General features: G+C 40.7%; 1 protein-coding gene across 6 annotated transcripts in view; it reads right to left on the bottom strand.

The window, feature by feature from the left end:
* MED14 (mediator complex subunit 14) overlaps positions 1–14,096 on the bottom strand; it is a 77,045-nt gene extending 62,949 nt beyond the window's left edge. For 2 of the 6 annotated variants that reach the window (XM_022556320.2, XM_022556321.3), the window contains exons 1-4: positions 13,438–14,094; positions 8,833–8,859; positions 5,177–5,282; positions 149–322 (exon numbers count right to left, since the gene is read on the bottom strand). In XM_022556320.2, coding sequence (XP_022412028.1) covers positions 149–322; positions 5,177–5,282; positions 8,833–8,859; positions 13,438–13,649 — 519 coding nt within the window. In that variant the 5' untranslated portion in view covers positions 13,650–14,094. Of the gene's footprint in view, positions 1–148; positions 323–5,176; positions 5,283–8,832; positions 8,860–13,051; positions 13,397–13,437 lie in introns of those variants that run through there. The other 4 variants (XM_089904616.1, XM_089904615.1, XM_089904617.1 and 1 more) reach the window with 4 other exon arrangements.
* Between the last annotated feature and the right edge of the window lie 1,362 nt (positions 14,097–15,458).

Genomic DNA, 15,458 nt, shown 5'->3' with positions numbered 1-15,458 from the left:
TTATAGAGAAAAAAGCAAACTACACGAAATATTTATTTTAAAAATACAGAACAGTTTTTTGTTTTGGCTGGGCTACTTATTAATATTGTAGAATCCAATGCCAAAGGCTTCAACTTTTGAGGGTGGGCTGGGGTAGGAATGCACTTACCCTAATGCAGGTTGGCAGCCGTGGGTAAGACCCAGTAGTCAGTACATCAATAGCATATGGGATGGCGAAACTAGGCAGGCGTGCATGGACCAGAGCATCTCTAGCTAATGAGGCCAGGCGATCAGCAGTATCCACAAACAGGATGGCTTGCTGATCTAAGAAGCTCGAGATCATCTTCAAAGCAAAGGGTATACGTATTACGCTTCCTTGAAAACCAGCCACTTTTCACTTCAAATAGCATTTACTGATTCCAAAGTAAACTCTGAGAGGAATTACTATAGCTTTTCCATACTTCAAAATATTTCATCAAAAAATTTTCCAGTAATTTGAGGAAAGAAGAAATATTTTTAAAAACCAGTAATTTTCTATCAATTTAAATAAAAGGTTTCCCGATTCGTTTCTCCATCTTTAACATTACACATACATATGACAAGTTAGGAAAAATAAATAGAATACAATGCTTTTTCTCTTTCAGACTTCTAGAGTTGATTGGTAATAAAGGAGACATAAAAGCATGGTCTCCTGGACCCAGACTGCCTTGGTCTCAACTTTAATTCTGCAACTCACTAGCCCTATAACCTTGGGCAAGTTGCTTAAATCCCTCTTTGCCTCAGTCTTTTCAATATAAAATGGAGATGATTTCCTCCTCCTCATAAGGTTGTTCGAGGATTAAGAGTTTATGCATATGAAACCTTTAGAACAGTGCCTAGAACATATAAAACACACAGTAAACATTGTCCATTATGAGATCTAGGCCAACTTCACGTCCAATATAGAAATCCTTTCCGTCAGTTGTCTACTCAATGCATTTCACAAGTGTGCCTAAACTAGTAGAGGTCATCATGAAGCTGAAAACTACTTCCTTTCTGGAACAATACTTAAAAACTTAAAAGTCTTTCACGTCCTTCAAACAGGGGAAGCCCACTCTATCTTCAAGCTGAACATTCCAAATTCCTGACTCACCATCCCTATTCCACTGCCTGCAAATGCTCCAGTTTATCAGTGATCAACTTAAAATATGGTATCCAGAATTAATAACACATCATGCACACATAATGCCCTACATTTTCTCAGTATTCCCACACTTATTTTATTATCTGATTTTCACGACTCTAGGAAATAGACAAAACAAGATAATTACTATTATCTTAGAGATGAGAAAATTGAGGCTGAGGTTTAGACACTTGCTCAAAGATAGTGAATAATCAGAGAAGCTGGAACCAAAAAATGTTTTTTCTAACTCTTAGTTAGACCAGCACAGCCCCTCAGAAGTGCTACCTTCCATGACTAGTAAAATGGAGTTCTATTAACACCACCAACACTAACTTCTTACCAGCAGCCACGACACTGCTAACACACAGCAAGCTTGAAGTTAACTAAAAGGCCTTGATCTTCTGCGCATGAATCTCTATCAAGCAAGGTCCCCTTTCCCACCCTGAACCTACAGCATGACTGTACTCTGATTTTTAACATATTTGAACCCTGCTTCTCTCAACTTCCGTATAGGTTTTTGCTCAGATTTAGGTCATCCCAAGTCTCCATTCACTCAAGACACTGTAAAAATGCTTAGGCCAAAGAATACTAAAGATTTCCGTCCAGGAAGATGTGCATCAACCCTAGTGGGGTGCCACAGTTCATCGAGCCTACATCACTCCACCTTAAATGAGGGTTATTAATGAAACCCTCTAAACTACCTTGCTCAACTCAAAATAAACTAGCTCCAGCTATATCTCTTTGACTTCGAAATCAAATTAATAAAGATAAAAGTTTAGTTTTGAGTTACTTATCAGTGAATCCATATAGGTCCCTAATAATCATGCTCTTTTTTTATTCTTAAGTACTCACATACCAACTGTTGATATGATTAATACCAATCTCCTTTAAAATTTAACTGAGCACCAAAGAGACACTTCTCTAAGGAAAATATACAAATGGCCAAAAGCACATGAAAAGACGTTCAACATCACTAGTCATCAGAGAAATGCAAACAAAAGACACAGCGAAGTGCCACTTCACACCTACCAGGAATGGCCAGAATCAAAATGTCAGACAATAACAAGTGTTGGCATGGAGCAATTAGAATCCTCTTACATTGCTGGTGGGAATGTAAAATAGTAGAGCCATTTTGGAAAACAGTCTGGCAGTTCCTCAAATGATTATTAAATATACAGTTACCGTATGACCCAACCATTCCACTCCTAGGTATATACCCAAGAGAAATGAAAACACATGTCCACAGAGAAACTTGTATATGAATGTTTATAGCAACATTATTCATAATAGCCAAAAACTGGAAACAACCTACAAGTCCATTAACTGATGAACGGATAAACAAAATGTAGTAGATCCATACAATTCAGCTATAAAAATGAAGTACTGACACACGTACAAGTACAACATGGATGACCCTTGAAAACATCATGCTAAATGACAGAAGCCAATCACAAAAGACCATATATTATGATTCCACTTATATGAAATGTTCAGAATAGGCATATTTATAGAGACAGCAGAGGTTGCTTAGGGCTGGGGGGTACTTGGGGTGATAAAGGGTAATGATTTTCTTTTTGAGGTGATGAAAATGTTCTAAAATTGACTGCTAATGGTTGCACATATCTGTGAATATACTAAAAACCACTGAATTGTACACTTTTTTATTACTTTTTTTTTTTTGGCCGCACCGCACAGCATGCGGGATCTTCGTTCCCTGACCAGGGATTGAACCTGTGCCCCCTGCGGTGGAAGCGCGGAGTCCTGACCACTGGACCACCAAGGAATTCCCAGAATTGTACACTTTAAATGGATAGATTGTATGGTATGTGAATTACATCTCAAGATTGCTTTTAAAAAAAGCTCAAAGAGGAGAGAGATATTTTTTCTTTTTCTTAGCTAAAACATTATCCAGGCTGCTTTACCATTAGTTAGAGTTCTATAAACCGTGTATTTATACACTCACCTAAACACTTTATATGTCTGGCATGGCTAAAGGTCATTATCTATTAAGAACCTCTAATGAGTCTAGTTAAACAATCATTAGGTTGAGAACACAAGTGTCAAAACGTGAATAATCCTCTAATTCTCCAGCTGATGGACTTTATCCCTGACAAAAACACATCTCTGTATCTACATTCACAAAACAAAAATACCAAAACTTTATGTATAAAGTTCAATATGAGACTTTATTCAGAATGCGACTTACTGGAACAGCCAATTCAAAAAACTAATAGGAAAATACTATACCATGAATTAATGAAAGATAAATACAATATGGCTCAATATCAAAACCAAGAGTTTTGGATTTTGCTTGATATTATTTTAACGACATACAGCTCAGTAGTATCAAACAGGTAATTTAAATACCCATTAGGGATTTAAAGGTAGATTTGAAAAATTGAATACTTGGATTTTATATACCTCAGTAATACTTAACTCTTCACTGAAAGTCTGAATACCTTTAGGAAAAGATTACCTCAAATTAACTAATTACTGAAAAGAAACCTTAGGCTTCTCAGAAATACTATACCATGCTTCTTCATTTTGGCCAAAACAGATTCATTAGACTTGGTGCCCAAATTTGCAAAACAATGAAATGAATTGTAAACTTTCTGGTAAATAAGCTTGGAATAAGCCTGTTTATTAATATTTATAATAAAAACTATCCTTTGATGACAACATGAATAAAATAACTTTTTCCCCCATAAAGAAAATTCAATATATGGTACAAAATATCCTCCCCCTTTGATCAGTGCTATATAAAAGGATGATACCAGCTTACTCCTAGAGACAAAAGATCTGGCTAGAAATGTGTCTTCTTTTAACTTTCAAAAAATATATTATTCTAGAATTTTAAATTCTCAACTTCTTCAAACCTCTTTTTTCCTTTCACTTTAGCAATTTTCACATAAGCTTTCTTTCTAATGATAAGGGAACCTAGTGAAACTGAGGATAGCAAATGCACTGGGCTAAAATTGAGGCGAGATGTCAGAAAATCATATGCAGAAACACACGGTGTTGTAGATTTCTTTCTAAAGGGAAATTTTATGGAATATGCAAACCCCAGTACACCTGCAAATGTAAAGTTACTATAAAAATATTTCAACTTAGCTTGTCAGGGTGCAAAAAATAAATTATGGTGGATAAATAAATGCTCTCATTATTTTAAGATTTTATTCATTTTATTATAATTACTCTACCCTTTCCAATATGAAATCTATTCTCCTCATTTTGTGTCTCATCTGTTAACACCATATCATCCTCCCCAAGTTATGAGCACAATAGGCTAACACAAGATCCCTACTGATGTTTCTCCTCCTTAACATTTCTTGAACATAGCTTAAAACTTTTGTTGGGGGTAGGGGGTGCATGTTTTAGAATCTTTGGTACACTTCGCTACAGGTCACTCCTTTGAATTCAAAAGAATGACTCAACCAACAGTCAAAAGACCATGAGCTTCCTGAGGGCAGGGACTATGCCTAACTCAAGTCTCCATCCACTATGCCTTATGCCCTGTGTGCAATAAAGGGTTGGAGAATGAACAGATGAATAAACAAAGGGACAGATAAGTGCTATCGTCAGCTCTGGGGCCTTGAAAAGGCCATTTAACTTCGAGGAACCTTATTTCCTCATCTGTAAAATAAGAAAAGACTGACTCTGCCATTCTCAAAGGGTTGTCAAGAAATCAATAGGCAAATTTAGGGAATACTTTGCAAACTCTAAGGAAGCATACGAATGTAAGCTAACCATTTTCCCCCTTTAGGTCCAGTCTCATATTTAATGTCTTCTAGTGTAATGACATCTCCAGATATGGCCTACTCTTTTTTCTGATTAGGTGTCCATAAACAAATACTAAGTTTCTACAGATATATACTATACATTATCATACAGAAATAATGATTACTCACATAAGTAATGTATCCCAAAACATATCAGCAGATATAAGTTAGAGCTAAAATTAGAAATTATGCCTATTACAAGTTAACATTCCAAAAAAGTTATTTTATATAAAATAAAGTCAAAAGTTTAACTCACCGCACATTTTTCCACTTTGCCAGCATTATTAGCCCATTTTACTAAAGCTAATAATCGAACAAAGAGTTGGCGTGTCCGGCTAGCAAACTGCACTATTTCTATTTTCCTTTAAAATAAAACAAAACAACTCTTAATGAACCAACAAATTTGAAGGAGTATTTCACAATTTATTTTATCTGAGCTAAAATATGAATCAGTCTTTGTTTACAACCATTACAATGAAATGAACCACCTAAAATATTTATTTAAATATGAATTGTCACATTTTGTATACCACCTGCATATACTTCATTTTCTACCTCAGAGTAACATCTCCAATAGAATGCTTAAGCAATGAATCACATTTTCAAATTAATTTTATACTGCAATAAAAGTTGTTTACTAAAATATACTAAATTCACAAATATAAAATGATTATATAGAAGTTAACTGGGTCACAAAGGGGACCAAATTATGGTTTGAAGTTGAAATTATGAATTAGTAACCTTTCTGGTAAGGGAAAGGAAGTGAAATAGCTCTTTACCAAAACCTGAAACTGTATTATTTCTACAAAGGCAAGGGCCCATTTCCCATCTTGCAAGAGCATGATTTATAAAATTGAATAAAGAGCTTAACTATGCAACTCTTGACCAAACTAATTTCAGTAACAAAGTACTAAAAATAAAAGCTAAAAGGTCTGTCCATATCTATTTTTATGCTACACCCACTACAATGCTGTTTCTCCCCATTCTCATCAGTATTTTTATCATCTCCTCATAAAGGCTTAAAAGCTTTACTAAAAGCTTTACATTGTCAATCAGCGTGTTAGCTAGACCTCTCAACTTCATGTCAGCTACAAAACTGATAATCATACCTTTCATGGTTTACCTTATGACACACAAAAAAATATTCGACAGACCAGGACTGATGACAGGCCCCAGCAAGACACCAACCTCCCTCCAAGTGGACTCTGACATATTAATCTTGTTACAGCTGTTCACTGACCTGTAGATCCAACCCACACCTCTGTATCTCACCAACAGCAATACCATGATGCAATGCACCAAAATGAAAGTTTCTGCTGAAGCATAATCCTAACTGAAGACCACAGAGTCTAGATCCTATTGAGAGCATACATAGCCCACAAACAACCTGAAAGACTTCCTTAAGGTTCAGCCTGCAATATGGTTATTGGTAGTAGAAAGAGAAGAATCAAGGACACTGATACAATTATGACTCTTTGCCAGGGTCTGTGAAGGATCCTTAGAGATGAAACAAGCAGAGAGCATCACAGGCAAGACTGGAACACAGCAGAAATGTTAAATGTACACTAAGATCTGGCAGTCATCTCAGTGCTAGGAGCCTCAGTGCTGTCATTCTAACTCAGCAACGGCTTACAGAGGATGTGAGGTCTCTTCTCTCACAGAGTAAACATATTTGTATATTACTAATTCCGTCGCCAGAGGAGCTCCTCTACTGGAAAGGAGACATCCCCCTTTGTAAACTATTTTCATATGGTTTTTTCTTGACACCACGCTGTCTCAAGTGATAGGCAGCATGAGTTGGTTTTCCAAGGCCCAGTTTCCCTTCCTACCCCAGAGTGGACAGAACAAATCCTGATTTTCTTTTTTTTTTTTCCCAAATGAATGCATTGTGGGTATTTTATTTACTTTTGGCTGGTGTCAAATATATTTTTTTAACATCTTTATTGGAGTATAATTGCTTTACAATGGTGTGTTAGTTTCTGCTTTATAACAAGTGAACCAGCTATATATATACATATATCCCCATATCTCTTCCCTCTTGCATCTCCCCCCCTCCCTATCCCATCCCTCTAGGTGGTCACAAAGCACCAAGCTGATCTCCCTGGCTGCTTCCCACTAGCTATCTACTTTACATTTGGTAGTGTATATATGTCCATGCCACTCTCTCACTTCGTCCCAGCTTAACCTTCCCCCTCCCCTTGGCCTCAAGTCCATTCTCTAAGTCTGTGTCTTTACTCCTGTCCTGCCCCTAGGTCCTTCAGAACCTTTTTTTTTTTTTTAGATTCCATATATATGTGTGAGCAGACGGTATTTGTTTTTCTCTTTCTTACTTCACTCTGTATGACAGACTCTAGGTCCATCCACCTCACTACAAATAACTCAATTTCGTTTCTTTTCATGGCTGAGTAATATTCCATTGTATATATGTACCACATCTTGTTTATCTATTCATCTGTTGATGGACACTTAGGTTGCTTCCATGTCCTGGCTATTGTAAATAGTGCTGCAATGAACATTGTGGTCCATGTCTCTTTTTGAATTATGGTTTTCTCAGGGTATATGCCCAGTAGTGGGATTGCTGGGTCGTATGGTAGTTCTATTTTTAGTTTTTTAAGGAACCTCCATACTGTTCTCCATAGTGGTTGTATCAATTTACATTCCCAACAACAGTGCAAGAGGGTTCCCTTTTCTCCACACCCTCTCCAGCATTTATTATTTTTAGATTTTTTGATGATAGCCATTCTGACTGGTGTGAGGTGATACCTCATTGTAGTTCTGATTTGCATTTCTCTAATGATTTAATGATGTTGAGCATTCTTTCATGTGTTTGTTGGCAATCTGTATATTTTCTTTGGAGAAATGTCTATTTAGGTCTTCTGCCCGTTTTTTGATTGGGTTGTTTGTTTTTTGATATTGAGCTGCATGAGCTGCTTGTAAATTTTGGAGATTAATCCTTTGCCAGCTGCTTCATTTGCAAATATTTTCTCCCATTCTGAGGGTTGTCTTTTTGTCTTGTTTATGGTTTCCTTTGCTGTGCAAAAGCTTTTAAGTTTCATTAGGTCCCATCTGTTTATTTTTGTTCAAATCCTGATTTTCATTTCCTTCCTTAAAAACGGACCAGCCAAACCATAATACAGGTATGCTTCAATTGTCTCTTCCACTTCTATCTTTTCGATCTATGTCTAATTCTCTCAGAAAGGTCACTGGGGGTAGGGAGTGGAGCGTAGTCACTAATAAATGCTAAAATCCGCCCTAGTGACTTGGTATTTAATAAAAAGATCAACCAAGGAGCATAAGTAGTTCCAAATATAGAGTCAAGTAGCCTATACTGTAGCCACAGTTTAAATCTCCATCACCTAATTTCTTTGAAAGCTTAATTTATCTTGTTCCTTTGGACTATGGAAACATACTAGCATTTAGAAATGTCTTAAGCCCCAAACTCCAACTGAATCAAAATTGTCTTAACTATAAAACAGCAACAGCAGTAGACAAATGTCCACTCTCTATAGATATCTAATAGCATCATTGCAGCAAGTGATAAATTAGCAGCAAACTTTCTAAAGTCAGTCTCTTCCTCAGCTTTCTCCATTTAGTTCTGTATTTTCTACATCTTCCTACCCCCTCAGGCACTTGACCTGGTCAGTGATTCAATAAAGATTTCTAGAAGAGAAGGTCCAGAGCTGGCCTCATACCAAGAATTGTCGAGGATGAGGAAATTATATTTCCCAGGGCTCCTTAAACAAATGGTGTGAAGTCACCCTAGGCTCTCTGCGCCTATGTTCCTGGTCCACAACTCTACCACCCATACCTACACATACCTCCCCACCCCGCCACTTTCTCTCTCACTCACACACACACATACTCATAGATATATCAACACAGACACAGATTTAAGGTTTTTTTCATACTCACCTTTCCACATCAGATTTCCTTGGCAGTCTAAGAAGAAAAAAAAAAGAAACTGACTAAATACATGCACACCTTCATTAAAATATGATAATGGTCTTTACTTTGACTTATTAAATACCTTAGTATTTCAGAAAAACTGGATAAATAGACACTACAGGCTTGCGTGGCTCCCTACGCTTTTTTATTTTATGAGTTTCCGGCAATACAGCTACAAAGGAAAAACTAACAAAGGAACATTTCTCTCCATTCAAAGTGCTTCAAAAGATACTGCATGAACCTCAAACATTTAAAAAGACCAAGTCTTACCTTAGCACACTACATCATAGAGAGTCAGAGAAAATATTCTTTTAAGACCAAAATGATCATGGATGCAACGTACTACTTAGTTGCCAGCCTCCCCATATTCAATGGAACCTTGCTTCCAAGCACTAATCCCTCCATGTTTTGTTATGGTGGGCAAAACTAGAAGCTAGGCACACAAAAGGGCCAGCGTCAGCCAAGGGATGTACAGGAATTATGATGTTGCCTGGTTAGATGCAAATGATTACTTTTAAACAGCTCCAGTGAGATTTTGATCTCTTTTTTGCTAGTTCTCCAGTACGAAAGCCAGCAACCAATGTCACCCTTTTCCCTGAAATTATACCATTTAACGCTCTCACATCCACCGATGCTTAGAAAGATCCTGATTTGCTTCCTGAATCACCACATTCTGTAAACCTCTATCCTATGGTCCAAGATTCAACAGCCTCCCCTATATCTAAAGCCTCCCCTATATCTAATAGGCTCTCGAAGAATACACACTGAACCGCTTAGACCCTCTTCCCCCCGACATGCCACAAGTGCGGAAAAACTAAAACCACCGCCAGAGATTCGAGGTACAAGGAAGGGAAACTATTAAAATGAGCTCTGACTTAGAGTTACCTACAATTCTTCGGGTAGACAATGGGATGGAAGCTCAAGTTATGATCCAAGTGATACAAGAAACTAGATAGGAGCTAGAAGGGCCAGCAGATCAGAGGATGAAGCAAAAATTAAGGCCTTATTATAAGACTGCAAGTAAAAGCAGCTACTGGGAAGTTCCTATACCTGTGAAAGATCCAGAAAACACTCCTTGAGAAGACTCCCCTGTCCTCAAGAGAGGGAGAGAATGAGAACCATGGATACTTGTATGTGAGAGAGGGAGAAAAACAGAAGAGTAGAGCCTTTGGGGGTAGAAAGAATAAGAATCATTGTTCTAGCCGCCGCCCCGCCCCCCTCAGAGACCCTAAAAGGATCATCTCTTGCCAGAGGTGGTGTCATTTCAGGGACAAAGGACAGGCTTTGCTGCCTACATCTCTCCACCCCCCATCCCCCCCCACCCCGCAATTCCTCCTAATCTATTTAAAATTCCTTTATGGATGACAAATCCACCACTTGGGGCAAAAACCAACCCTAAAGGGCGAATCTTTGGAGGAAGTCACAGAAACCTTGTTTACACCAAAGCGTTTTAAGACAAGTTTACATGACTGAGATCCTAGCATTTTCTGATTTTAATTAAAAGAGGTTTTTAAAAGGAAGAACCTAAGTCTCTAAAAAATCACAGCAGAATGTAAACTTTAAAATGAAAGCATGTATTACATGAGTCGGGGGAGGAAATGAACAAGCAAAAGGAAAAAAAATAGAAATCTGGGACCAAAAACAAACCACCTTTTTTACTTTCAATAGTCCACAGACAAGCATCAAATGTGGCAGAAATAAGACTCAAAGTATACCTTGAACACTGGTTTTATATTAATACATTAATCCTGGCAGTTTTTACCTGGAACAAGGAAAAATACATGATTTAGGAACTTCCAAGGTATATTCCTAAACCAATTTTGGTTACCACAAATCAAAAGAGAAAAAAGTTATTTTATATACCTAGGTATCAAGAGCAACAGTGAATTTTCCCCTTAAATTCCCCAGGTCTACAATGACAGGTGCCCTGACTTAGAACAGTTATTGTTCTAAGCCCTGGGGAAGGTAGCAAACAACTCAAAATCCCTGTCCTCATAGAACTTCCAGTGAGGAGGAGACAGACAACAAACAGTAAGTGCTGTAGAAAAACAAAGCAGTGAGTAAGAAGGATAGGTTGAAGGGGCAGAGTACTGCTCATGGGTGATCACCAAAACGTCTTTCTGATGAGTTACATCTGAACAAAGACCTAAAGGAAATGCGAAAGCAAGCCACACAGATTTCTGTGAGAAGAGCAAAGGCTCTCAGGTGGAGTGTGCCTGACCCTATCAAGAAAGATCAATAAGAATAGCGCGGCTGAAACAGAAGAAGCAAGGAGAGTATTAGAAATGAAGTTAAAGAGGTAAGGGAGAAAAGACACATCATGTAGGATATTAAAGGTAGACCACAGTCTTGGTTTGCTCAAGATAGTCCCGGTTTATGCCTGTCGTTCTGCCATTGCTATTAATAGCACCACCTTTCATGCTCAAAAGTGTCCTGACTTGGACCATAAATTTTATGGTCACTCTCTATATAGGTGACTATAAAAAGTTTTTACTCTAAGTGAGATGGGGAACCACGGTAAAGTTGTGAGCAAATAAGTTTTAAAAGGATCATCCTGGGGCTTCCCTGGTGGCGCAGGGGTTGAGAGTCCGGCTGCCGATGCAGGGAACGCGGGTTTGTGCCCCGGTCCGGGAAGATCCCACATGCCGCGGAGCGGCTGGGCCCGTGAGCCATGGCCACTGAGCCTGCGCGTCCGGAGCCTGTGCTCCGCAACGGGAGAGGCCGCAACAGTGAGAGGCCCGCGTACCGCAAAAAAAAAAAAAAAAGGATCATCCTGGCTATTTTATGGAGGAAAAACCGTAGAGGGGCAAGGGTAGCAGCAGAGGCCCCAGTTAGCAGACTACTGCAGTAACACGAGCAAAAGATTAACACTTGATGGAAACGTTGAAAAGTGGTCAGATTCTGAAGTCAGAGATGACAAGACTTGCTAATGTACTGAGTGTGGGATTGGAAGAAAGAGAAGCCAAGAATTACTCCAAAATTTCTGGCCTAAAAGCATCAAAAGGAAGAATGGAGGTACTATTTAGTGAGATAGGAAAGTTTTGGGGGCATCGAATGGAATCAGGAGTTTGGTTCTGGACTTGGTCCACTGAAATGCCCATTAGGTACTTAAACGTAGGCACCTGGATAGAGCCTGCAGCTCAGTGGAGACGCCTGTGCTGGAGAAATAAGTATGGGAATCATCAACCTATAAAGGGTGCAGGATGAAGTATAAAACTATATACTCATTCTACAGCAATAAAATGTTTCTTTTCATAACTAAGTCCTGAAACAGTAACAACAACACAATTCAAAGAAGTGCTACAAATGCCCTATGGAGAAACAAATTATACAAATTACACAAACACTGATGGCGGCAGTTTTCAACAGTTTCCCATAGCTCTACATAGGACGGGTACATGATATTTTCTCATGGATACTCAAATTCTTATGAAATCCAACAACTAATGGTGCAGAGAAGTATATTACCACAATAATCCCTCATCATGACAGCGATTTAAGTTTCTCATTACACGGGCGCGGCGGGGGGGGGAGGCTTCTTTCTGTAAAGTACAGTATATCAAAATTCTCAGAATGATGTTTTACAGGAATAAGTGGAGCCTATTCTAATTCTTTAAGTCATCTGCAAAAAAAAATATTGTAACAGTCTATAGCAACAAATTACTGTGACACTGCACAGCCTAATACCTACATACTCGTGTATTTCAACTGAATACACTGATCTGGAGCCTACCAATAGATAAAAGATTAAAACGAATCTAGATGAAAACTAGTAATTCTTACTTTTTCTGAACATGAATTTAAACATGTAAAACAGCAATTCAAGTATATATACCCCTAAAATTTAGTTTCTTCACACACCTGAAAATCTTTACAGTGTATTCCGATCCTATTCTGAAGAGATTAACACCCTAATCATGTCCCAAGGCATTTCACCCGGTAACTTGGTGATTTATAAACTCCGTTCATACCCCAAGAGACAATAACAGCAGGCTAGTTACAAAAAAACCTTACACTAAATGCGTGAAGACTTCAGTCCCAAACGTTCCAGAAAAACAAACAAACTTGGAATCCAAAATTTCACATTATTTTATACACAATACATCTCCTGAGTTCAAACTTTGTCAGGAGTAATTACAACCCACATTTAAAATGTACCGTAAGAAGCTGTAAAACAATTTCTCACCTTTGGGTTTTTTGGGGGTTTTTTTGGTAACTCGAATAGTATGTATTCCTAAACCGTAATCGTGGGGTCTGGGCTAGAAAGCTTCCAACCAAGAAATCAATAGGGTTCAGCTGGCAAATCGAGCAAAAATTCCAAGGACTGGCTTTTCAGGGAGTCTAACAACGTGCATAATTCACAAGTCTCGGCTGCTTCATCTCCAGAAAGACCCCAAACGCAAAGCTTCTCCTCCACCTCCGCTGGGCCCCAAGAGTTCAAAAATTCTAGACTAAGCAGTCCAGCAAAGAGGAGAAAGCAGCAGCCTTTTGGGGAGAAGGAGGTGCGAACCTCTCAGCCGGCTGGGCGGGAAGGGGGGGCTGGGGAGCAGGCGTGGATTTCGCGGCACTTACAGATCAGTCAGCACCATGAGCTCCGAGTAGGCCCGGTGCAGCAGAAATTCGATGAGGGTGCTTAGCCGGTAGCCAGGGCTAGCCGCCGCCGCAGCGGCCGCCGCCACGGCGGCTCCCGGAGGAGGAGGCGCCGGGGCTGACGCGGGGCCGCTGCTGCCCCCTCCGCCGCCTCCGGGCGGGACCAGCTGGTTCTCCAGCTGCACTGGGGCCATCGCGGCGCAGAGCCGGGCTTGGCGCAGCGGCACAAGATGCGGACCTCGAGTCTCCCTCCCGGGCGCTCGGTCACCGCGCCGATGTGGGCGCGGGCGGAGTCGCCGCCGCCGCCGCCGCCGCCGCTTACTACCGCCAGGCCGCCTCTGAACAGGAAGCCGTGCGCCGGCCGCGGAGGCCCGCCCCCATGTAGCGACAAGCCCGCCGGCTCCAGGGACTGGAGCAAGGGGCGGGGGGGAGGGGGCAGGGGGAAGGAGGGAGGGCGGGGAAGCGGGGCGGGCGCCGCAGAAAAGCTGCGCTCCCGCAACCGATCAGATGCAGCTCCGCCAGGCAGCCGCAGCATCCATGTTGTTGACGGCCCAAAGCGGAAGTTGTTAAGCAGTACGGACAAGGAGCCAAAGGGGAGCTTCCGACAGCAACCTGTGCCTTTTCTCCCGGCTGTTGGGCGCCCGGACGCTGGGGGGCGCGTGGGAGTGGGGCGGGGCCGGCGCGCTGGCGGGAAAAGCGGAAGCGGGGGCAGCGCGCCGCCGGAAGTGGGTGTGAGGGCGGGGCCGGTACGAACGTCAGCAGTTGCCCCGCCCTTGCCCTCTCCGCCCTCTGGGATTTAAAAGCCTCCAATTTGCGCTGAGGTGTCGATCAACGCTCCCCAGGTGGGTGCAACACGATCGGGAGGCCACCCCATCCCAGATGTTTGTGACTTGTGGTTCTGGACTCGCAAATTGTTGCGACTGCGTGCTTCTGACTTCTCAGATCTTTGCCCCGCCCACAGTCTGCCCATGCGCCTTTCGTGGGATAGAAGACGTTTCCGTCATTTTTTTTTTTTAAACTGTGGGAAAAGATTCGAGAAAATCTGATTAGGGGTAGGAGCAGGGCCACTGGCAGAATAACCTCACTTTAACGGAGTTGAATATATGCTGAGTTCTTTACCGACCCCCAAATCCTGGCAGTTCTACCACGGAAACAGCCCTTAAATCCTCTACCGCTGATTCTCCCACTTGGTTCTTGTCCCTGCCCTTGAAGTAGCCGCCCTGCCTTCCAAGGACTTTCAGTTCATCTTCTGTGCCCTACTGCCACTTTTTCCCCCCTCATAATTCACGTTTAATAATTTTGCTTCCTGCGTTAAAGCGGCGATTCTCAACCTTGCCTGCACGTTGGAATCTTGGGCGGTGGAGGGATGGGTGGCTTTAAAAAATATTTATGCCACCCCCACCCCCAATACATTCGACTTTAATTGGTCTGGGCTTCAGGATTTTTAAAAGCTTCCTAACTGATTTTAATGTGCAACCGTTTAAAAGCGTCAATTGCTGCGACCCTTTTCAAACATCTATTTGCAGATTCTTATCTGTAACTCTTAGGTGCAAGAGATGCACGTGCTGTTCCCTAAGGTTAAAATACTCTCATTCTTGTCCACTTGTGTAATTCTTAGTCGTTCTTGAAGACCATTCACCTGTCTTTTGAGGGTGTAACTTTGGAGTGTAATTAATCACTTGCTCCCTCTTTTGTGATCCTAAAGCACATTTACACAAACAATACCATCATAGTACTCAGCAAAAGACATTAGATTACTTACACCACCACCCCCACACACACAGGTACAGTTGCTGGAGGGCAGATAACCCCCCTAAGATTCATCCCTATGCTGCTACCTCAGGAAACAAACACATTTTTTCTAAGTTAGTTAGAATGGTACCTTTTTTTTTTTTGCAGTTGTTTTGATTTGTTTTACTGAAGGTTCTTTTTCCTCTTCTGAAAACTATTGACTTCACTTAAAACGCCGTGCTGGTCACATACACACAAGATGTACAAGATGG

This window comes from Delphinapterus leucas, chromosome X, assembly GCF_059928025.1.
Source record: "Delphinapterus leucas isolate spDelLeu-1000000601 "Yukka" chromosome X, BTC_Dleu_Yukka2, whole genome shotgun sequence".
Lineage (NCBI taxonomy): Eukaryota > Metazoa > Chordata > Mammalia > Artiodactyla > Monodontidae > Delphinapterus > Delphinapterus leucas.
The sequence above is the reverse complement of the archived record's forward strand: the minus strand, read 5'-3'. Positions and strand labels throughout refer to the sequence as shown.